We start from the raw sequence: 24,723 nt of genomic DNA, 5'->3' as shown, positions 1-24,723 counted from the left end.
TGATAGCATTTTTCTAGAGGTTTATAGAGCGTTGGTCAACCTTGCACACAATAAATAACAATATTAAGGTTCACCCATCATAGTTTTCAACAAATACTAAAAAAGGATACATAAAAACTAAACAGAGAGAGCCATAGGCACTGCTGAAACTTGTAACCATGCAGGGAGGTAAAGAACACAAGATGAGTTCTGCCACTTGTTGAATGCCACCCTGCCCCTAAAAAACGATCACAATACAATGCACAAGATTACTTTTAAAATGCACTGAGAGCCAAATTGTGAGGTCTTTACTGAGCCAAGTTCTTTTCGAAGCCACTGTGAATTTGCCTGAGTGTGGGCTAATTAAATGCTGGACAGACCTTAGAATTTGGCCCTAAGCAAATAAAATAAACCTTTGTTCCAGGATGGAAATATGTAAGAAAAAATGTTTCCAAAGAACTAACTCTTGAGGAAAATACACAGCTTTGGCTGTTTTATTCTCTAGTAGTGCACCATGCCACCTTTCTGTATTCCACTACTCAACACTCTCTTCCCTCCAGTAAATTATGTGTTGGAAATGGCAATTGTGACTGATAAGACTTTTCCTTTTGGAGATTCAAAAACTCTGTTACTTTCAAAAAGAAAAGGAGTACTTGTGGCACCTTAGAGACTAACCAATTTATTTGAGCATAAGCTTTTGTAAGCTACTCAATTTGTTAGTCTCTAAGGTGCCACAAGTACTCCTTTTCTTTTTGCGAATACAGACTAACACGGCTGTTACTCTGAAATCTGTTACTTTCAGTGTTTGGAAACTAACCATGAGCTCTCTCTAAGAATCAGTTGGATTTGAGTCTTTATACACACAATGTCTCTTTCATTCTAATGTGTCATGAAACCTATTTTTGTAACTAGATCATTTAGAGACACATCTTGTGATAACAAGCAACATCCAACTGCCAGTTCTAAGTTATACAGGCACCATGAACAACATGATAAAATACAAAAGTCCTAAATGCACACTACTGATCATTCACTTTAATATGGGCCGGTGTCTGCTCTCAGTTATATAAGTGTCTGCTGTAAGTTATATAAGGATGATAGATTCAGGCCCTAAATTTGCAAACTTCTGTTTTATGTGAAATTAAAAAATGCAGCTGAACAAGCCATTGACACAAACATATGGTATAATTCTGGATAATGCTTTAATCTTTTGGTTACCCAGACATACCATTTGGATAAATAGAGCACAAATTAATACTGGTAGGCCTCACTGGATAACCTGATATCCACAGTTCATTTTCTAAACTTTGATCTTAGTCCAGCAGGAAAAAAATGCTTCACAGCACACAGTTTATTTGCAATGACATATAAAATGAGACTGACAACAACCAACACAGGTTTAAGGCAGCTTGTTTGACAAGCAGCTCATGACAGATTGAAAGAGAAACTCAACAGTGATCCACATGACTTTCTTTCAGTATTTCATTGCTTGTAGACCATGCAGAACCTTTCCAATGTGGAACCACCTTTAATTAAAGTTAGCGTACGTACATGGTTTCCTCTGCTGGTTTTGCTTTCAGTTCTGTGTCTGCATTAATTTAGCTTAAAGCCATACTGTGTTACTTAGTTTTGTTATCGACCTCTGCTTTCTCAATCTTCTGTCCTGTGAGGAACTGCCATATTCCTCCTCTGTAGTTCTCATTCCCCAGGGCATAGACAAAGGCATCCACTGTTGGCACAGTCTTGGCAATAATGGCAGGTATCTGTTGTAAGATACATACACACAGAGAACAATTTTAATTTCATGTAAAAAATGTAAGTTTCGGCAGAAATTGCAGTGAGGATCTAATGGGCTTGTGTAACATCACTTCAGTCTAGCCCTGAGAAATGCTTGGTTTGCCCCTCACCAAACAAGTTCCTGCTGGATTATTTTTTAGAAATGAATTTGGTGCTCGTGATGAGTTTTGAGTCAACTGAAGAGAAGTCCTTTACCCACATGACAGGTGCAAGACAGACTCTGAAACGTCTTCAAATTGCCCAGCCACTGTTCCTACTGGGGAGGGAGAGCTTAGTGGTTTAAGCATTGGCCTGCTAAACCCAAGGTTGTGAGTTCAATCCTTGAGGGGGCCGTTTGGGATCTGGGGCAAAAATTGGGGATTGGTTCTGCTTTGAGCAGGGGGTTGGACTAGATGACCTCCTGAGATCCCTTCCAACTCTATGATTTCTATGACTAGAAAGGGACCACCTCCAAAGTGAGAAAGTAGTTCAGTGTCTGTACTCTTGGGATTTTTCAGTTGAGACTGAAAACAAATGTACAATTTGTGGTAGTGAATTTTGTGATGTAGGCACCTATCCAATGTAAAGTCAACTGAGATCACAAACTCATTTGAGATGGGATACTGAACACCTAATATATGGTAGTAACTTTTAGCTTCTTGCACCTTTGGATGGATTTTAACCAGTGAGCTGCAGATGAAAGGCTTCATATGTTATTACTGAACCCCTGAGCCAGTCAGTTCCCCAAGATAAATTATTCTGATTTTGAAATAGAATGGTAAAATACTTCATGCACATATGCTAAACTTCCATCCTTTTTATATGCAATCTTAGCATCTCCTTTTGTTTCTTACGAATGTAGAACAGAGAGAACCTAGAGAAAAGCTTAATTTCCTCCAATTCCAGAACAATTTTTATTCAGAGAGGAGTCCTCTGGGAAAAGTAAGCATTTTAAAAGTGGCTTTACTAATTAAAGATTCACTTAAGAAATGAATGCCCCACACTGGAAAACAATGGGGCCAAAACCAGCTCTTTAGAGTAATACCACTTGAACTTAGATGAAAAACTGACCAACCGAATAATACTCAGGCTACATATCGAGATCCAGAATCAGCTGTTGAAGCAACAAGTGAAGCTTATTAAATAGTTTTCAGTCACTTGTGGCGATCTCACTAATATAATTTTTAATTATTGTCATTACTATACTTAGCTTCTTTTCTTTAAAGATAGTAGATGAATGATAAACTATGTAGAAACCATTTACTTATTTATATATCCTGTGTCAAGCTATTGATTAGTGAAATGATATCATGCTGTAGGAGTAAGTCAGAAAACAAAGAAAATGTGAGGGCTTTTTCAACATACCATTCGGAGTTTTGGTGAGATGAAAGTCACATTTTCAACTGCAGCATAGAAGCATAAGAGGGAGTAGGGGCCCCAGCAAATGACCAGTGTCTTCACTGGTAAACTTGTATTAAACTGAAAAAACAAAACCACACACTCATTCTATTACATAGTAATATGTGGCATTAAACAGACAGGACAGACACAGTTACCTAATATTCTTTGCTCAAAATCAGTGAAGGATTTTTAAATAGAAGACACACATGTTAGAGACTGTCCTCGTTCTGCTCTTAGCTTTTCATTGATGTCATTTGGATGAAATTGTGTGGAATTGGCTCCCAATGTTTTGGGCTCCCCCTGCTGGGACAGCAGTAACTATTTGCCTGTGAGTGCTATTCTTAGAGAACTGACATAGATCAAGGGGTGACATAACAAGGTGAAATGTGAAGTGTCCCTTGAAAGCAGCAGGGATGCTAAATAAGCAGCTATGTTAATTTCATTTCCACAGAAAACAACAGGGTGTAGGGAACAACGGGAAGCTTGCAAAATGGTCAAATTAGTGATGGGGTGTGATTTAGTAAGCATGTAAGAGGGTATTACAAATGGGACAAAGCAAATATAAGAAATAAAACAAAAAATTAAATGAGATCATTGATATCAAGTGTTGTCATTGTGTCTATATTTTGTAGGCTTTTCTCTGGTTCTCATGACCATAGTATTTGAGTACCTCACATATTTATGTGTGTGTATACACATTGAACTGTAGTTTTATTGCCTATACATTTCTTGCATCATAACTAGGATTACATAATACCATACGCTATTATGCCTTTGCCTATTATAGGATGGTGTACAAGTTGTCAGACTCTTCCATAAACTCACTGAATTTTTTTTTTAATCTTTGTTAAAGTAATATATTGCTTGTGTACATACCCTGTATCCAGGGGTGAAAGTAACTTAAAGGACTTACCCGTACTCCGGAGTCTGTAAGAGGGGGCGGGGCCTCAACCGGAAGAGGTGTGGCCTCTACCGGAAGAGGCGGGACCTTTACATCTCCGGGCCCTTTACATCAAGATTTAAAGGGCCCAGGGCTGGGACTGTGGTAGCAGCAGCTGGGAGCCCCGGGCCCTTTAAATCATCCCGGAGCTACCAGCTGCAGAGGCGTCTGGGAGCCCCGGGGTTCGAGGGTGAATTAAAAGGCCCGGGGCTCCAGCTACCAGAGCAGAGCCCCAGGCCCTTTAAATAACCATCAGAGCCCCGGGGGCTCCCGGCTGCCACTGCTACCCCAGGGCCCTGGGCTCTTCCGGAGCTTTAAAGGGCCCGGGGCTCCACTGTAGTAGAGGCAGCTGGCAGCCCCTGGCCCTTTAAATCGCCATCCAAGCCCCGCTGCCGCTGCCCCAGGGCTCCAGCAGCGGGGCTCAGGTGGTGATTTAAAGGGCTCCAGAGGGTAGTGGCAGTGGGAGCCCCAGGCCCTTTAAATCGCCATCCGAGCCCCGCTGCCGGAGCCCCGGGGTAGCAGTGGCAGCCGGGGGCTCTGGCGGTGATTTAAAGGCCATGGGGCTTCCAGCTGCCGCTACTGCAGCAGAGCCCCGGGCCCTTTAAATTGCTGCCGCGACCCCCAGGGCTCCAGCAGCAGGGCTCGGGCAGCGATTTAAAGGATCTGGGGCTCTGGTTGCCGCTACTGCCCCGGTTCCTTTAAATCGTCCCCGGAGCCTGCCGGAGCCCTGGGGTAGCGGCGGCGGGGCTCTGGCGGCTATTTAAAGGGCCCGGGGCAGTAACAGTGTCCAGAGCCCCAGGACCTTTAAATTGCCGCCCGAGCCCCGCCGCCGCTACCCCAGGGCTCCGGCAGGCTCCGGGGACAATTTAAAGGAACCGGGGCAGTAGTGGCTACTGGAGCCCAGGACTCTTTAAATCATCCCTGGAGCCCTGCTGCCACTCCAGCGGCTATTTAAATGGCCCGGGTCGGTGGCTGCAGCAGGAGCCCCAGGCCCTTTAAATCGCCACCTGAGCCCCGCCGCCACTTTCCCAGGGCTCTGGCAGCAGCTCTCTGGCGGTAATTTAAAGGGCCCGGGGCTCCAGCTGCTGTTGGGAGCCCCAGGCTCTTTAAATTGCCACCTGGGGAAGCCGATCCGCTCCGGTACAGTGCACGGACTCTTGCCAGTATGCCGTACCGGGGTGTACCAGCTTACTTTCACCTCTGCCTGTATCCTATACACTAGTCTGCTAGGGCAAATCTTTGCCTCAAATTTTAACTCTGTTCCTTTTTTTAAAGGCGGCCATGAGAATGAATTTGATAACTGAGGGAGCTGTGTGTATGAATTAGCCAGTCAAGTGTAAAGCCCACTGACTGTACAATATGTGCCTAAAAAAACAAGTTACATAATCACCACATTACATCATCATAAACCTAGCGCTCCAGAACATTTCTGAAGAAACAATTCCTTTGTTTCCACCTCATAAAGATTTCTGATTTACCCTAGCCAAGTGTAGGCAAGTCTCATTTATAAAACCAGCCTCCCCGAGTCCTCCTCATAATGTTTCCTTTTCAGTGTTGTTGGTCTCAGAGAGCTTTGATGTGCTAAGACTTAGTTAAGTAAGTAAGAATGAGCTTTCATGAGCAAAGCTACTCTGGATGATTATTTATATAAAATCAACAAAAATTCCCCCTATTCTGTTTTAGCATGCACTTGTTTTAGTGTATAATGTGGGAAGGATTCTGTAGGGAGGGGAGCAGAGGGGTTGTTTCAAAATCTTGGTCAATGATACTGAGGCCAGGAGTGAGAGTGTGTTTTCAGGACTTTATACCTCACATAGGTGGTCTTGTTTTGGGGGGAACTTGGGGAAGCTTTCTTACCTTGAACTGTTGTCCACTTTTCTTGAATTTCTGCTCTATAGATTGGTAAGCTGTCAGCATGATGAAGATAGGGATCACAAAATTGAAAAAAGCCATAGGAAAAAGGAATGTGACGAAATTTCTGGTGGGTAGAGGAAAAAGCCCCCATTAATCCTTTTCTGATGTATTGTTTGTTGTTTATAAAATGCACTAATCAGAGTGTGCTCCAGCACACATGCAATATTTGAAATACTAATTAACAACCATTCTATATATTACCTTACTATAAATAAAAGACTGCATAGGAAAGGAAATTCAGATCTCTTGTAATCTTTTCTCAGGCAAAAGCTTCTAAGTATTTATATATTTGTAAAAATGCAAAAAAAGGACAGATGCTTTAGGTGCAACAGACAAGCTTTGGGGCATGTTCTGAAGCTCAATACAGTTGCACTCTGATAGACCAGGTGTGGAAGTGGATTCTGGTAAGAAGAGCTACTCAGGGAAAACACCCCACCACCTGTTTCCTCCTAGTTTAGCTCTAGGACCTGTTGGGTCAAGAGTTTTATCTGATGTCAGCAAACAGATGGTATTACATAAAGATAATGATAAGAATGATAGTGTAATTAATTAATTAATATTGTGATAGTACCTACAGTCCCCAGTCAAAGATCAGGGCTTGTGCTAGGTACAACACGTGAGTAAAACAAAAAAGTCCAGCTCAGAGTGTTCAGAATCAAAGATCATGACATGATGTATTAAGTGGATAAACAGACAGGAGAGCATGAGGGATATTGTAACACTAGAGGTAGCACAGTGAGTATTTGGCATAGTTCACACAGCAGCTGCTTAGGGTGTCGATTTTTGAGGGCTGCCGCTGACCCAGCTGCCCTCACGCCTGCGAGCTGTACCTTGGATCCAGCTCTTTGAAAGGTTCCAGGGCCTTTGTGACAGCAGCAGTTAGTATGATTTGCCATACTAGTGGGTCTCTGGCCCAGCTGCTTCCAGCAGAGGTTTGCTGAGATACTTCACACAGCAGTAACCATGGCTGGGGGCTGAGAGCAACCACACTAGCACATCTCCACCCAATTGCTCTGTCCCAGAAAGATGGGGCATCTAGGGCAGCCAGATGTCTAATGTCAGCTCTGAAAGATGAGTGTTTCCTATAAAATATTGCTGGTTTTGTCACCCATTTCACAGATAGCTGAGGGAATGATCCCATGGGCCTCCTCACCTGTCTCCTTTGGTGTAGTCCAATGTGCAGCAAGTTCTGAGTGGCTCATAGTCATATTCACCCCACCCCAACAGTGGCATTGCAGACCAAAATGCAGAGAACACCCACACAAATATCACCATTGAGATAGTTGTGCTCCATTGTAGCTTACTTCCTGCAAAGCATAGAAAAACACAATCTTAAAACATGAAAAAGGACTTTTATTTTTCCCTTTTCAGGACTGACTTGGCAGAAATATGAAATGTTATTTCCCATTAAATGCAATTATCCAGCCTTTGCTCTACATTATACCTCCAGTGGTTGAAGCCCCTCAACCTTTGGCCTCCTGCCTAAGGGCTAAATCCAGTCCCTATGCCAAACTTAAGTAGCCAGGGTTGGCAAAAGGCAGATGCCAGTGGTGTTGCTGTAAGGAATCCCTCCAGGGCACAGAGTGGCATTAGAACTACTCTGGCTATTACAGTAGCCCTGCAGTAGGTTATTTCACTCCTCCCCCTTCACTTGGCCCAATCTCCAAGACTTGTTGTGCAATGACACACAAATGGGGTGCAGCACCCCCATAAAGGATGCTCAAGTTCTAACCCTCTGCTGCCCCCTCTTGTTAGCAGTGGAGGGATGAGATTTGTCCCTAAGAACATCACTTGATGGGTCAGGTACTGTTTTCAAGCTATGGATACATGAATGTCCCAAAAGCTGTGGCCAGGAGGAAAACTGCAAAGTGCAATTTGTTGTGCCTCTGTCCTGGCTCTTGCAAAAATTGTGGCTCTTACAATCTCTACTTAGCCCCTTCATGGGTCATTTGCACATTGAGACGTGAAGGGTCATAGGGGGTCAAGGCCATGTTCTGTTGCAAATGATCTATTCTTGCTTGCCATAAACCCGTCTTTGCCAAGATTACTTTTGTTCCTGGTGTCTTTGTGGGGTTGTGTAGAGCCAGTGTTGTCTAGAATCTGGGTGCAAAATCAAAGAAACTCAGGATATGACCCAAGGTGTTAGTAATTGCTTTCTGCCATATTTTATTGTCTGAAGCATAGGTGTAGGTACATCAGGCTGATTACAGTGGAATTACACTGTCATATGACAGTGATGCATCAGTTCAGGACTTCAGGAACCAGGAAACTAGTCTCCTTTTTTTGGCTTAGTCTTATCAGATATCTAGTATATCACTGCTCAACTTTATACAAAACAGGAGGTACATGTGGTGCTGTAGTTGAAATGTTCCTTTTTTTTTTTAATGTGTCTCCACTAAAGAGCTTTTCATGTGTTTTGAAAACAAGTTTTAAGAATTTGGTCAGGCTAGACAACTGAAGGAAATAAAGAAGATCCCATACAAATAGAGGGGTCAGGGAGATGAAATGGGATTCAAAAAATGAGTGTTCACCACAAACTGTTGTTCTGTTCAGAAATGTGATTCTGTAAATAACTTTTTGGGCTACTTGTTTAATGTGGGTCAAAGATTCTAGAGCAAATTTGCTCACTTTACAAATAATAATGTTTTCTACCTGCAGACATAACCTAAGGTCATGGGTTATTTTTTTTTTTTTTTTGGTTTGTGCATCATCACCTATAATAAAGATTCCACCAGTTAAATTATTCTGCCCTCAGAAAGTATAATCGTTCAGCCTGGCCAGGAGATGAGTCATGGGAAAACTGATAGAGGTACTTGCCCTTCATAATTTTATAGTAAAAACTGATTAGTCATGCCTTTATACCCAGTCCCATAAAAATAAGAGGAATAGGTTCATAAATTAAATTGATTGGTAAATTTAGACTATATAGGAAATATTTCTTCAGAGAAGGCAGGCAGTCTGTGGAATTTGTTGCAGTGCAGGGTCACTGAGTCAAATATTGTGGCTGTATATAAAAAGGGCTGGATAATTTTCTTACCAAGATTACCATTTATAGTTATACTCAGGCTGAGATAAGGCTAATCAAATCTCACGCTACAGGGGATAAACTAATCTTCACTGAGGCTGGGAAGCAGTCTTCTTCTCCCCCTTGAATGAGTAATGTACAGTTAGCCAGGAACATTATGGGATATTTGCACCTTTGTTTGAAGAATCAGGAATTGTACACGGCCAGAGGGCTATTATAGGACCTATTATCTCATTTGGTATGGTTAATCTTGAGTTCCTATGTTGTTATGACACATAGCATTCTGGGAGTATAAACTGGAGACTGAGGATGTTATTAAGAAAAAATATCACAGGAACCTCCAGCAATGCCCCACAAGCCCCACCCTTAGTGCTTTGAACCATTTCTGTAGCATACTGTAGTACTTTATTTCTATCCCTTCTTCTTTTTTTAAAAAAGACATGTATTGGGCAGGAAGCATTAAAAGAGAGGTGCACAAACTATGGCCCATGGGCCGGATCTGGCCTGCGAGCCGTTTTGAGCCAGCCCGCGAGCTCCCGCTGGGGAGCGGGGTCTGGGGCTGCACCACACAGCTCCCAGAAGTCGTGGCATGGCCCTGCTCCTGCACTCCAGCTGGGGATCAGGGTCGGGGGCCGCACCATGCGGCTCCTCACAGCCACGGCATGGCCCCCGGAAGCCTCCTCTCACGTCCCAACCCCCTGTCCCAGCCTTGATTCCCCTTCCCGCTCTCCAAACCCCTCGATCCCATCCCGGAGCACCCTCCTGCACCCCAAACCTCTCATCCTCAGCCCCATCCCAGAGCCCGCACCCCTAGCTGGAGACTGTACCCCTTCCTGCACCCCTGCCCCAGCCCTGATCCCCCTCCCACCCTACAAACCCCTCGGTCCCAGCCCGGAGCACCCTCCTACACCCCATACTCTTCATCCCCAGCCCCACCCCAGAGCCCACACGCCCAGCCAGAGCCCTCACCCCCCCACTCCCCACCCCAGCCTGGAGCCCCCTCCCACACCCCAACCCCAATTTTGTGAGCATTCATGGCCCACCATACAATTTCTATTCCCAGATGTGGCCCTTGGGCCAAAAAGTTTGCCCACCCCTGCATTAAAAGGAAAGGAAAAGTGAGCTTCAAACTGGTGAAACTCTGAAGATAGACAAACAATTGCTAACAACACCCAGGCTGGTTTTTGAGGAGCAGATTAGGATTAGGATCAGGATCAGTTTGCTAGCTGATTAGTGCAAAGAAAGGTCCCCAGTCATAGAAGTGATGTCTTACTATTATGTTAAAAAGGGTCTCCCACTAAATTTTCCCTCTTAGCCTATGACAAATTTCACGCATCCGAAGTGCATGTGTTTGCAAATGGGAGATATATGGGAATGGACAATCTATTCATTTGTTTTTCCCTGTGAACAAAATTGCTTCTGCATAACCATAATCAAGGAAAACAAGATTATCATTTGGCAAGCAAATTCCCACTAATTGTATTGGATGGTAACATGTTTACGAAAAATGTATTGAGAATATAATTTTTTGTGCAAGCGATAAATATGAAGTGAGTGTGAGTGAAGACCTTGTGTGGAAAAGCTGAGCAATTCTCTCTGGATATTAAAAAAAACCCTAACATCAGATGCAAGCTGCTCCACTCCAGAGGCAATACATTTGCTGTCCAGAAATACTTTTATGACCCCAAGGGATAATCTTCTCAGGGGTAAGTTCCATCTGAGAGGAGATGGCTCCCTCAGAGACAGGGATACCATTTCAACTTTTCCTTTAGGTTGGTGCTAGAAATGAAAAAGGGTTTAGCCGCTGCTCCCAAGACCCCTCCTCACCATTATACCAAGATAGCATGAGAGGTTCAAAATGGATACTTTGAGGTACAGAGCGCCTTCAGTAGGAATTGAGAAAGTGCAGCACCTCTCAGACGGGTCAGAGAGCTTTGCAGGATTGGGCCCTACGTGAGAGAGACACCAAAAAGGAAGAGCTCTTTATCAGAGAAACTCAAAACTGGGGGATACAGTTGAAAACTTTGGCTCTAAAGTCTCTTTGCCTCAATTTCCTCATTTGCAAGGCAGAATAACGATATTACCGTATGTCACAACAGTATGTTTAATGTTTGTAAAGCACTTAGAGATACTTGGCACTGAACTGAAGCCAAGTGTTCTGTTATATTATTCAAGGAAACTGAACCAGCAGCCTGCAGGTTAACAACTGAATTGACTTGGAGCTACCTTCTTTTTGGAGGTGGTCGCTTCAGAACAGAGATGCCACAATGGCAGGGCAGTGTAAATAAAGCTTGCGCAGCCACTGCTTGTGCTGTACCTGTCCTGGGCTTAGAGAATTTGGACAGACCTAAAGAATATGAATGACATCTTCCCAGAGCATTACAGTCACCTCAGCGATGGGGTCAATTAAAGAAAACAAATTCAAGAGCAGTCAAGTTCCCTGGATCTGGTAATGCATTGAGGAAATTAATAAAACTAATTTCAGTGAAAGAATAGACAAAACCACACTCTCAGATCACACTGAAACAGTATTATTTCAAGTGTTGGAGATCATATGACAGTGTTGGTACAAAACAATAACTATTCAATACCGTGTAGATCAGATTATGGCTTTATGGCAAAACTTCTTGTCTAGTCTCTTACAATTGCCCAGAGTAGGAATAAAGGCCCAGATTGTGGAAAACAATCACATACCTAAAGGTCATGATGTGCTCAAGTGTTGTGTGAATAGAGCTGCTTTCCTGAATCAGGACCAAAATATAGTACTACCAAATCAAAAGGGTAAATGTGAGTACTTGCACAAAATGCAAGACCGTAGAGAATCAGACCTACTACGAGTAATCAAATCTTGTGCTCTGGCCTTAACTCCTTTGAGGGTCAGAAAAGATATTTTCTCTGTGATGTACAGTAGGACATTGGTATGGGCAGTTTTAGGAATGGTCTATACAAGAGGGTTGTCTATACATGTTACACAGAAAACTGTGTTAACAGGACATTAAAGTTGCAAAGTGAAGCACTGAAAAGTTAGGAAATGCCAGATTTAAGATGAATCCTTAATTCATGCCCTTGTGCATTAGTATAGTCTTTAATTACATGATCATGTTTTGTTTTGTTTTTTCCACTCGACCAGTGTTTCCCAAACTTGGGACGCCGCTTGTTCAGGGAAAGCTGGTACGTCCCTCGGCCTGCGCCGCTTCCCGCAGTCCCCATTGGCCTGCAGCGGCGGACTGCGGCCAGTGGGAGCCACGATCGGCTGAACCTGCGGATGCGGCAGGTAAACAAACTGGTCAGGCCCGCCACGGGCTTTCTCTGAACAAGCGGCATCCCAAGTTTGGGAAACACTGCACTAGACTATGCAATCCTTGGAAATTTTAACAACTAAATTCTGAGGAGTACCTACTGAGCATCCGGGAACTGAAATATTTTCAAACTATTGTAACTTGCTCAAATTTGGGTGGATTTTAACAGAAACCATAAAAGGTACATCCCTGACTCAAAGACCACCCACCTGCCAAATTTTGAGTCCCTGCTCCAAAGTAAGAAGGAGCTACAGCTTCTCAAAGAAAAGGTCACCAGAATATTTTAACACAAGAACTGTTGAAATGGCTGAACTGTTGTGGCTGATATTTTCCAAAACAATTCAGCTTGAGGCAGATACTGCACATGAAAAATTTCAACCAAAATGGTTAAATATTGTCAAAGTTATAAGCAACTGAAAATGGGGTCTTTATAATGGGAAATATCAGGCAACCTTAATAATATGCGGTGCCTATAGCTAGGGTGCCAGTAGATGATGCCCAAGAATATGTAGTAATGTTACTGGCTTTTGTAGGAGCAATAAGACTTCTTGTTGTGCACTGAAAAATGGCTTCTTTACATGTAGCTGTTAACAAGGTGTCCCAGGTAAAAGGTTTTTACTCCTTTGATTCTTGTTATGACTATGGAGGGCCCCAAGTCACTTTGGCAAATGGCTGTGAGTAACCTTTCACTGCCTGTTGCAATGCAAATGCATGAGGATTTGTGTGGAAACTTGAGCTTTTTCAGGGCTTCACAGAGAAACAATGAAATAGCTGCAAGTCTAGATAAAAGGAGAATGACAGAGCAGCTACACTGAATACAATAAGTCACGAAGGACTGCTTCGGAATTGTTCAGCACTTACAGCTAGCAGATGAAGACACAATAACTGTCTAATCACTGAATATTGATGTAAAAATCTCATATTTGCCTCTTTTTCCTCTGATTGTTGAAGAGCAATGTAAAATTTGCTCAAATTTTATCCTTTTTTCAAAATCCCTTCTGATTTTGTTCCCTTTTCCTCTCTAACAAATACTAATTGAAAATCTTTGCAGATTTTTGCCTTTTTTCCTCTCTAATTGTCAAGTACTGATATAAAATTCTCTCAGGGTTTGTTTTCCCTCCTCCCTTTTTAAACTGCAATCACACATGCTTTTGAAGGGGAAAACAGTTGGCCTCAATCAGTGATTCAAGCTCCAGATGGAATGACCCATTCAGATGTCCACCTGAACTCCATTTCTCACTTGCCAACTTTTTCTTCATCTCTAGGTAATACCCATTCCCACTAGCAACAGACTCTTCTGGAGTCTTCTCATTCCAAGCTTCCCTCTCATCTCATGCTACAACTTCATCACTCAGGGCTTTCTTTTTGAATGGTAAGAGAGTGGGAAATAACTTTCTCCATAACTGCTGAATTTTGATACCAAAATCTCATATTTTGTCCCAATTTCTTGCTAATTATTGAATATTGATGGGATGTCCCCATAGAATTTTCCCCTTTTCTCTCTAGTTGTCAAATATACAGATAAAATTTCCTCAGGTTTTATCCTTCTTTTGCTAATTTTCAAATATCTATATAAATCCCCTTTGTGCCTAATTTAAAAAAACTGATATAAAGTCCCCTAATATTTTGCCCCTATTTTCTCTAATTATCAAATACTGATATACAACCCTGTCAGATTTTGCATCCCCCCATTCTCTCCTTTTCTTAAACAGCTGCCACTTCTGGTTTTGGAGGGAAAACAGTTGGCCTGAATCAATACCCCAGAATGGGGCTGAAGTTATTAAACACCCCACACCCTTCCTAATGGTCAGCTTTCTCCTCAGGAATGAGAATCACATTTTTCTCTTTCAGTCAATGAAAACTGACATGTTTGCAGAGTTTCACCATAGTTTAACTAATGAAGGATAGAAGCTTTCATTCCTCCCTGAGCTGGTAATGTCCCCAAATGAAACTGCCCTTTTCTAGATGGTTAATTGAACCCCAGTTCCTCCCACTGCTACCCACTCCCAACTTCCACAGAATCTTCTTGAAATTACTGGTTCCAGTCTTTCCTCCCTTTTCCTAGTAAAGGCATCATCACTCAGGGGCATATGCTGCCTGTTTGAAATGCATGTGAGTAGAGAATAACTGTCTCTGTAATAATCAAATTACAGTTTGAGTAATTACAGAGTTGAGTGTATGGATTGAGGGCAGGATGTGGCCTGGAGTTTTGATGCATCGGATTTATAGAGATCAGGAATTGTGAACTACTTTTCCTCACAATCAGCATGTGAAGTAGTCTTGAGCACTGGCTTTTAAAACTACTCTGTTCTTCTTTTCCTTTTAATTTGAAATCTTCAGTAAGAGCGTTGCTGTTTAGTTATCAGTAAGTAACAATTCAGGCAAAATAAAAGAGTTTATTTGTGCCCCAAGGGTCCATCTGCCTTAGCTTTTAAGATAATACTGCAGTGAATGGGTGGGGTGAAAAGCTTGTGCAACACACTCCACAAAAGAATTAGCCAATACTGCAGAGTGTAAAATGTCTTTCCAAAGCCATACTTATTTTCAGTCCAGCTCTCTTATCAGGTAGGGATGCCGCTGTTCTGTTCTGCTTCCAAACATATTTCAGTGTCCAAAGAATATTAGTATGCATGCTGCTTATGGCCTGTGCTATCCCAGGGCCTTTGTTTGGGTCTGAAAGCAAAACTTTTCATTGCCTGAGCTGAATTCTTGACAAAAGCTTCAGAACAAAACGATAGCAAACCCTTTTGCAGCTAATGGAGTAGAGTTCTCATAACAAATAGCTCTTTGCAAGCTCCACATTTAGTTTTAATATTTGCTGTTTTAACCACAGAAATGCTGTATCACAAAAGCTTTATGAATACTAAGCTAGAATCTGGCATTGGGAATGGGGAGTAGAGAGTTGGTGATTTCCCAGTTAACTAGCAGTTCACTTTTTGAAGACATTTCTTTACAAAAGGATCTCTAAAAATAGACGTGCTCAGATTATACTGTGCTGTGCTTTAGCACAACAAATAAAGGGCTTGATTCACCCACCAGCATAACCAGGGATGCAAGGACCCTGATCACAAAATGTCTTTGTGAGGCGTGTTGTGGCAGCAGAAGGTGCCCCCAGTCTGTGGGGGGACTCATAGCTAGTTTTTGCAATCCCAAAATGGAAAGTGCTGACTAAGTATGTGGTGTTGCGAGGTAAAATGGGAGAAGCATTGATTCAGCATATCCCATGGGCAGGTTTGGCTTCCCCAGCTGCGGACATTCTACAGAGCAACCTCCTGTATGCTTAAGGGGTACAGGTTAGTGTTAAGGTTAGGTAGCTAGCCAAATAGTTCAGATTATGGAATTTCCACAGGAATTTCCATTTGCAATTTCTTGCTAGCCAAAAGAACTTTGAAGTCTGGGAAATTAAGATTCATATTTTCATGGTTTTTTCCCTAGCTTTTTTATTTTTAAAAGAAAACAGGGCTTCACCTCCTCTTGAGTGCCACTCAGTGCAGAATATGAAGGTGGCTTTATCTTTGCACCTCTCTCTAGTCAATAAAGGGACTGTCTGGAGGGCAATTTGGTTCCCAGCATATATTATAGCAACCTCTGGGTAGCTCTGTCTCCTCTGAGACCATATTACACAAGTCTGTACACATTAAAACTGAAATCTTGTGCACGCATGCACAAATGTAATGGGATCCTGGGAGATGGTCTAATTCAATGGAAATTTCCACTCACTTTACATATGCACATCAGCACAGTGCCCATAGAACATTAGTAGATAGTTTTATAAGTAAAGCTAGTTCACATCCCGATATCTTAAACAATTCAGAACCAATTTTTACAGGATCAGAAAACGGTATTTCTGTGCTCAGTATTTAGACGGTTCATTGATATCTCCACCAAATATTAAATTTCCATCATTTCCAACTGAGGTGCTAGAACTAGTATTAAAAAAAAGTTGCACTTTTTTTTTTTTAGCAGAAAAACAGCATTTCCTCCACTCTGTCAATGCTTGAAAATGATACAACAATTTTTGTTGAAGCTCTTAGGAAAACTTTGCTCCCTGACTGAGAACAAATGTATTACATGTCAGTAAAAAAGGGGAAACTTGAGCAAGTTGCAAGAAAATAACTCTTTAGAACATAAGCGCTTGGGCCATCTGAATATGGGTGTCATATGCTGCCTGTAATACATTGTACCTATTTTTGATATGGGCCCCAATCCTGCAATTGTATTTGTGCAGAGCCTAATTGCAATCGATGGGGCACCACCCAGGCATGAAGGGCTGCCGTGGGGATCAGATTGCTGAGTTTGGGGCAAGGGTACATATTTTTTTACACATGAAATTTAATCAGTTTGGGGTTTCTGGATGATTTAGGGAAATAATAACGTGGAACCATGCCACTATGATCAGTATTTGGAGATGACCTGGATGATGTAATACACCTATGCTCCAAATCATGCTACTAATTATGATTCCAAATCCATATTCAATCACTTACTATTATCTGTTGCACGGAGTCCCCTGCATGGCCAAGATCACATCATCACAGTTTTATTTATGCCACATCTTAGACATGTTTGAAAAGAGTTTTAAACATTTAAATATTTAAACACTTTAAAACATTTATTGGGGTATATTTATGTTTTTGTAATGGTTTTCATACTATGGCAGGTAGAGATTTTTGCAGCTTAACCAGTCCTATTTTAAAATGAAAAATCAAAATACTGGCGCTAGATAAATTGTAGGACTTACTGGTACAATAATGGTGATATCGGTCCCAGGCAACTGCAGCAGAGGAGCTAATGCTTGCCAGGGCTGTCACAAAGCCCTGAAATCCATGAATCTGACAACCATCAGAGCCATAGGGCCAGTACCTGCAAACGAATAAGGAAACCATTCAAAATGTAATAGAAATAGGTGAAGACATCTTTGCTAATTGAAATAATTCAGAAAAAAATACAATATATAATTGTTTTCCTGTTTTGAAATGTGTAAATGCTACTACGGAGTGGTCACCATTAAATGTCTATATTTGCCAGTAGTTACCACACAGTTGTGGCTGATATACTACATTTTGTCTCTGTTTTGAAAATAGAAACCACCTGTTGTTGGTGTATTGGTGAATGCTGACTTTGTAAGCAAACAATCTACATAGCATTCAATTATACAACTTTAAAATATATATGCACTGTGTGTGGATAACTTGCCAATATCTTAATTTAAGCCCATTTAGTAAAGTTCATACAAAAATAAATGGAAACCAGTTACTAAAGCTTAGTCATGAAGTGAAAAGAAATGCAGGAGAGCCCCATTAAATGGTAATTTGCTAATTTGTACACAAAGCATAATGGTCCACCTCACAAAGATTTTTTAGGGCTACATTTTAATCTCAGTCTTCACCAATCCTGCCTTTTTGTGGGTGTAAAACTGAGGTTGAAGTCACCTGGTGATGTCCCTTTCTGTGTACTTATATGACCCATAACACCATAGTATGAGACTGTGGTACTAAATATGTTTCTAAATCCATGTTTAAGTATTCAAATAGGAGTGGCCTGACTTTCAGAGATACTAAAGAACTCAGGTCCCATTTAAATTAATGGGAACTGTAAATGCTCAGTAACTTTGCAAAGAGGCCCCTTCTATTTAGGTACATAAATATGGATTTAAGAACCTGACTTTAGGTACCCCAGTTGGAAAATGTGGGCCTATGCCTGCAAATCAGGCACTCACTGGCCATCCAAGTGACAGTAATTGAATGCACAAAATTGTGTCTGCAATTATTTGTGCTCACACTTTGTGGATGCAAAAAGGATTGTCAGCTTTTGCAACTAGAGTTTTTAATATGGAAATTTTTAATATTGGGGCTGCAAACCTTGCACCAGTTAGGAAAGGGTTAAGCAGCTGCACTGGGCCCAGGCAGCTTCATCCCACCACACCTGCAAAGCAGTTCTAAATGGGAGCAGGCCAGCTCAGTAAAGCAGCAGACTGTGGAGATGAGCTGACCTACATTCTGAGCTCCTCGGAAGGAGCTCCACAGGAACGTCTGTGCCCTGAGGCCTGATGCCTGACTGTAGCATGGCCAAATGCAAAGGGAAGAGGCTTGAGATTTATAGAAGATCTGAAACTATCTTTGATTTCCACTTATTTTATGTCTTTACCCATTGGAAAAGAGGGAATGGGTAGGAAGTAATCCAGGGAGGCAGCAGTATAGCACATTGGTAGTGCAGGACATAGCTGTCTACACTGGGCCCTGGATTGGAACCTGGTGGGGAGGGTGTGCCTGGGTTCCCCTAAGGGGTGTCAAAAGCAGAAGTGGACCTGGTACAGGGAGTCTAGAGGAGAAAAGGGCCTGAAGGACAAGACCCCAAGATCTCAACCCGGTGGAGACCCAGAGACAGTCATCTAACCCAGAAGGCTACCCTGTTGTTGGGATCATTGTATACCCTGAAAGGGATGGATGTGAAACATGTAACCTGGCCAGCGGACACAAGTGACAGAAGGGCCAGATCACAGCAGGACCAGAGAGGCTGTCAACAGGGGTGCCAGGAGGGAAGAGGACCTGTCGTACCCTGCCTGACCACTGGTGAGTGGACCCCTTCAGAGTCTTATTTATTATTTATATAACAATAGTGCCTGGGAGCTCCAGTCATGGACCAGGACCCCATTGTGCTAGATGCTATAGAATCACAGAACAAAAAGATGGTCCCAGCCCCAAAGAGCTTACAGTCTAACCATTAGTTCCATTACTTTTATAACAGAACTGTTAGTTGCTGTGCTATTCATTTGCTGTGTACTTGATCACCTATAGTTGCATGGTATTCTGTTTCCTGATTGAATTACTAACACTTATGTAAAGGAGGAAGGCTTAACAGGTCACAACTGGTTTGAACCTCCATGAAAACAGATTTTGTTACCAACTTTTTTCGGAACAAAAATGCCCTTGTGCAAGTGTTTAGGGAAACCTCTTAGACAGGGTCACAGATAACTTTGGAGCAAACTTGGAGGTTTATTTGAATGAAAAGTCAAATAATTGTTGAATTATTCATTTTGATCTGGTATAGTCTTTAGTGAAGTTCTTTGGCTTTAGGTTATCGGTGATCTGACTGGCTGTGCTAAGAGCTACTCTTTAATTTGCACGGTGAAAACACTAAGGCCCAGATCCACAAAGGTATTTAGGCTCCTAACTTCAGTGAGCGTTAGGATCCTAAATAACTTTATGAATCATGGCCTAAGTACTGAATCTATTTTTATAATTTTTAAGTTAGACAAAGATGGTTAGATGGTGCAGTAGAAATGCGTTCATTAGATTAAGCTATTAGGTTTAGAATTATTTATTTTTGATGTAGTGTAGTCCTCTTGACTTAAAAAAAAAAAGAAAATGAAATGAGAAGAAAGTGTAAGATGTAGATACCTCAGGAAGCTGGAAAAAGCAGCAATGAATGCATTGATGCAGATCCCACAATCAGCCAACGCAAGACTGAGAACCAGGAAGTTACTGGGAGTTCGGAGTTCTTTGATTTTGCGAAAAGAAATGATTGTCAAGCCATTCAGACAAAACCCAAGCAGAGCTGAAAAACATCATCATTTTGGCTAGAATCAACTGAAATGGGAAACACAATGAACACCACTGTTTTCTGTAATGAGACAGAAATAATTGCTATGAAAACATATACACAATAAACAACTGGTGACCCATAAATATCGTAGTGGTCAACACAAATAAGCAACAAAAGGATTTTCAAGGGGAGAAGACATGAATGGCAACTGAAGCCATGTCTCCAGCTGCACTATGGTGTCACGAGTGTGATTGCTCATATGAAGCACAAACTATTTTCATACATATTTCTGTATTTCACTCTTCCCTCTCTAGTCAGAACTTTGTTACCAGGTTCCATATAGCGATCCATGAGCTAGAACAACAGAGGTCAAAAGGACAGTTTTAGGAGGAGCAGCCCTCAACATACATCTTTGGGCTTATCTGCAGGGACTGCCATACATCTCTGGGCTTGTCTTTACTAAAAAATAGGTCATGTTTAACATGAGTTTTTCTCCCATAACAACTATAACATGCCTTGTATCTAAACACAAAAGTTCCTCAATTGTGTCTCAGTCGGCCTGACTATATTGGACTTCTCCCAAAGGTTATCCTTGACAGAGCCTGAATTGTCAGCTCAATCTTGTTGTTGCCCTTCCTCAATGGATTATTTATGGCAAGTAATAATCTAATTATAAAAAAAATCACTGGTGGATGTCAAACCCAAGTTATTCTGTTTCCTAAGACAGTAGCTTCTAGACAAATAAGACAGAGCTCTTGATCAGGTTATCTTTGAAATCAGTTCCCCACAAAGTTTAAAATCACAAGCTGGCTGCAGTTTACTGCCCTCTCAAATTAGCCTTTATTTTTTCAGCAAAGATAGGGTTGTTCCCTGACTTGGCACCACTCACATTAAAATTTCAAATGCCGATGCCACCAAATCTAACTCGGATAACACTTCAAAATCCTTATCACCTGATTCCTTAAAATAGTAAACTTACTTGCACCAACTGTCTTGATCGTGCCATTCTACAGACTGGACAGTTCTGCATTTTAAGCAATCCTTGTCCTAATTTAATTGTCCTAATCAATGGTGGCATAAACTTACTAACAGTAACCCTGAAATCTATATTCTCTTGCAAAAATAGATACCAGAAATATTTCAGAAAAGAAATATATGCAATGCTCTTTTTTCACTTGATCTGTAGCAACAGCCAGGGGGAGAGGATTTGATTTCTCCTGCATCCCTCAGTTTTCCCCTCAGCAGCTTACCTTCCACCAATAGGGCAGTGCCAATACAAACCATCTCTAATTCAGTGAAGCCTTCGGGGAGAGGGTTTTGAAGTAACCATATTTGCAATAATAAAACTAACTAGCCCAACCTTTACGTCTTGCTAGCAAACACTTGTCAGCCTTTTTCATGGATTCCCGTACCAGAAGCCCAAAGCAGCTTTCTTCTTAAAGGGCTAGTTCTTGTGCACACTTACATTATGTTAAAAAATAAACAGTGTTGAGTTTTCAGTTCAAATACTGCAATCCTGTCTAATCAGTGATGTGAATGAAAACAGACACATTCTCCATCGCTTCTACTAACTGAATTGGCACACCACAGCAAAGGGGGGAGAAAAACAAACAAACGGGAAAGCCTTCATTGCACTTACAACAATGTCTTTGTCCTTTCTTACTTAAAATTATTTAGTTTTATAATTGATTATACACATTTCATTTTTTTTCTCCAGGAAGACAATAACTATAAAGTAGTACTCCAGTGTACTTTAGTGACCTGCAAAACAACCAAGAACGCTGTCTAAAACAGTGTTTTGAGCTGTCACAATTTCATAGAATCATAGGACTGGAAGGCACCTCAAGAGGTCATCTAGTCCAGTCCCCTGCACTCATGGCAGGACTAAGTATTATCTAGACCATCCCTGGCAGTGTTTGTCTAACCTGCTCTTGAAAATATCCAATGATGGAGATTCCACAACCTCCCTGGGCAATTTATTTCAGTGCTTAATCACCCTGACAGGAAGTTTTTCCCAATGTCCAAAGTAAACCGCCCTTGCTGCAATTTAAGCCCATTTGCTTCTTGTCCTATTCTCAGAGGTTAAAGAAAACAACTTTTCTCCCTCCTCCTTGTAACAATCTTTTATGTACTTTAAAAATGTTAGCATGTCGCCTCTCAGTCTTCTCTTCTCCAGACTAAACAAAACCCACTTTTTCAATCTTCCCTCATAAGTCATGTTTTTTAGACCTTTAATAATTTTTGTTGCTCTTTGCTGGACTTTCTCCAATTTGTCCACACCTTTCCTGAAATGTGGCGCCCAGAACTGGACACAATACTTCAGCTGAGGCCTAATCAGCGCAGAGTAGAGCGGAAGAATTACTTCTTCTGTCTTGCTTACAACACTCCTGCTAATACATCCCAGAATGATCTTTACTTTTTTTTTTTTTTTTTTTTGCAAAAGTGTTACATTGTTGATTTGTATTTAGTTTGTGATCCATTATAACCCCCAGATCCCTTTCCGCAGTCTCCCTTTTTCAGTTGTGTTTACTCAAATGCATTTAATCAAATTAGGTCATAATTTTTTAAAACCCTAGCATGTGTGAAGTTCTGTTTTCATGAAATTCGTATTTTATTTGGGTTTCAGTCACCAAATGCTTGTCTCTGTGGATTGTATGGAGTAATACACATATACTCTCTTTATGTAGGTGTGTTTTATCACAAATATATGACAAAGATCGCTAAAATGAATTTGCATTGCAATGAAGAGCTCTGACTCCTTTGCAGCATCTACCGTGATAAAAGTGACTGTTATAAAAAACCTTAATGGTATATAGGCCAAAAGTGAAACCCTAGATCTGAACCTGCAGAGTTCAGATCCAACTTTAGGTAATCTGTTAAATACATATGCCCCTGAACACTCATTGAGATGCCAGTGGTTAAACAGTTAAAACTACTCACTGGTTAATTTAGCAACCACCAGAAGAGAATTAAGGTGTTAGACTAGATTTGAAGAAAAATACATATAATAAACACGGACAAGCAGGCATAGATAAAATAAGAGCCAACCCAAGTCTTTTTCCAGAACTTGAACCAAACATTTTTGAGGTCATAAAATATTTCTTATTTTTGTACATTGCTTCACTTTTTGGTTGAAAGCAGACTTCAGATCCAGTCTCTGGACTGTAAGCCAAAAAGACTGAGAGAGTGCTGGCCCGAAGAGTCCTGTCCTCTGGAGTGTGACCAGAAAGCAAAGGTTACTGTAGACCAGAAGAAGAAGAAAAAGACCTGCACTCTATCCCCGATACCAGATTACAAGTAGCAGGAAGAATCAAGTCACATGAAGGGACATGGTGCTTAGGCAAGTAACAGCCAGAGACTGGAGCTAAGAGGGGTAAATATGGGCTGTGGGCAGATGATTTAGAGGAAAAGAGAACAGAATGTCGAAGTGCAGGAGACTGGAAGGCCCGTTAGCAGGTAGTTGGGGAAAGTTGTTTTCAGAATAGGCCTGGCAGGTGCTGCTGTTCTCTCTTTGCCAGCACTGGGCCCTGTCAGCCCAGAGAATTGCATCTGGAATACTGGGGTGTTTTTTTCCTTTCCCATATTCCTGAGGATGAGCTATAGAACAAAGGCTTTTTCCTTCTTGATGGCACTTATGGTGGGTCTCCTTGAATGCTGCCAGGACCTCAGACCCAGAGCATGGTTCTAGGAGGGGGATGAGAGTGGGACCCAAAAGTGAGAAGCCTGCACAGCTGCATGCTTTGCATGGGTTAGAGCTGGCCCTGAATAAGGGCCAGCAGCCAGCATTTGGGGATGGCTACACGAATAGTCTTTGATAGATCCCAAAATACATATAAATTATCTATTTAATTGGGGTCAGAAGAAGCTGTATATGTTCTCAAAAGAGCAGCCTATGGACCAAGAGACCATCTTGGCTAAGTTATGTTAATTGAGTCTGTTCTACCTGGAGCCCAATTCTTTATAGTGCTCAAGCTTTTGAGTTTCATGCAGCTATATTTCTGTTCCCTAGATTTACCAAAAAAAGCTATTTATTAAAACTACACCAAATCAGTCTGAATGTATTGTAAATTACATTACTAAATTTTGACTTCTCTGATTATAGAACGTCCATCACATCAAACAAAACATGAATGCTACATATTGGCTTGGCATCCTGAATCACTTCAGCATCCCTTCCCTGACGAAAATATAACAACACGTAAAAAATCAACCACAAAAATTGCATCCCCTTCGCCCACAGTCAATTTCTTTCTAAAAAGGGCAAAATACAACCACCGGTTCTCTCAATAATGTAGTTACACAAACAAGAGTTCTGCATTGCAAGCAACCTCCTCCCACTCATCGTCTTATTTTAATTATCAAAACTACTGATTATGTGGCCATAGAAACAACAGCAACCCGAAGTCTATGTTGCTGTATTGCAAATGCTTCTCTTTGCTCAAATTTTGCAAACCCCATTTTTCTAGACTTTCAGGAATAACAATGGAGAAAAGATCTGATTTTTTTAACTTTCCCCCCAGCTTACCTTCTACCAGCAGGGCAGTGCCAATGCCAAACACCTCGAATTCAGTGAAGCCTTCAGGCAAAGGATATGAAGTGACCATACTTGCAATAATAATGCCACCTAGTTTGGGCTCTGTACCCCACCAGCTAACAGTTTGTCAGCCTTTTCCCCTGATTCCCCTTTTGCAGCAGCCCAAGGCAGCTTCCTTCTTAAAGGGCCAGTTCACGTGCAGACACATGTAAGTTATTATGTAAAAGCTTTGGGGTTTTAGTTCAACACTGCAATCCCTACAAGAATGTCATTAATGATGTGCATAAAAGCACCCCTGCCCTCCGCAAAT

The 24,723-nt window shown here is 41.6% G+C and overlaps 2 protein-coding genes across 3 annotated transcripts in view; one reads left to right on the top strand and one right to left on the bottom strand.

Moving 5' to 3' along the window:
* LRIT1 (leucine rich repeat, Ig-like and transmembrane domains 1) overlaps nucleotides 1-24,723 on the top strand; it is a gene marked incomplete at its 5' end in the record, with an annotated part of 62,943 nt that overhangs the window by 6,584 nt on the left and 31,636 nt on the right. The gene's annotated exons all lie outside the window — the stretch shown is intronic.
* On the bottom strand, nucleotides 1,158-24,547 carry RGR (retinal G protein coupled receptor). 2 transcript variants are annotated; one of them, XM_084632818.1, is made up of 7 exons: nucleotides 24,405-24,547; nucleotides 19,735-19,891; nucleotides 17,076-17,197; nucleotides 7,164-7,317; nucleotides 5,954-6,074; nucleotides 3,121-3,234; nucleotides 1,158-1,742 (listed from the first exon to the last, which is right to left on the bottom strand). In XM_084632818.1, the coding sequence occupies exons 1-7, from the start codon at nucleotides 24,481-24,483 to the stop codon at nucleotides 1,599-1,601; spliced, it is 891 nt and encodes a 296-aa protein (XP_084488944.1). In that variant the 5' UTR covers nucleotides 24,484-24,547; the 3' UTR covers nucleotides 1,158-1,598. The 2 variants fall into 2 exon arrangements, with proteins under 2 accessions (XP_084488944.1, XP_084488945.1); XM_084632819.1 differs by having other exon boundaries at nucleotides 19,735-19,834.

This window comes from Lepidochelys olivacea (genome assembly GCF_965140295.1).
Source record: "Lepidochelys olivacea isolate rLepOli2 genome assembly, chromosome: 7".
NCBI classification, from domain to species: Eukaryota; Metazoa; Chordata; order Testudines; family Cheloniidae; genus Lepidochelys; species Lepidochelys olivacea.
The sequence above is the reverse complement of the archived record's forward strand: the minus strand, read 5'-3'. Positions and strand labels throughout refer to the sequence as shown.

Bases quoted from the DNA above. Each gene is read 5' to 3' on its own strand.
- RGR (XM_084632818.1), bottom strand. From the start codon at position 24,483: ATGGTCACTTCATATCCTTTGCCTGAAGGCTTCACTGAATTCGAGGTG. The intron at 7,318-17,075 runs GTAAGTCCTACA...TATGCTTTGCAG, and splicing joins ATATCACCATTATTGTACCA to GAAGTAAGCTACAATGGAGC. The intron at 1,743-3,120 runs GTATGTTGAAAA...ATCTTACAACAG, and splicing joins TCTCACCAAAACTCCGAATG to ATACCTGCCATTATTGCCAA.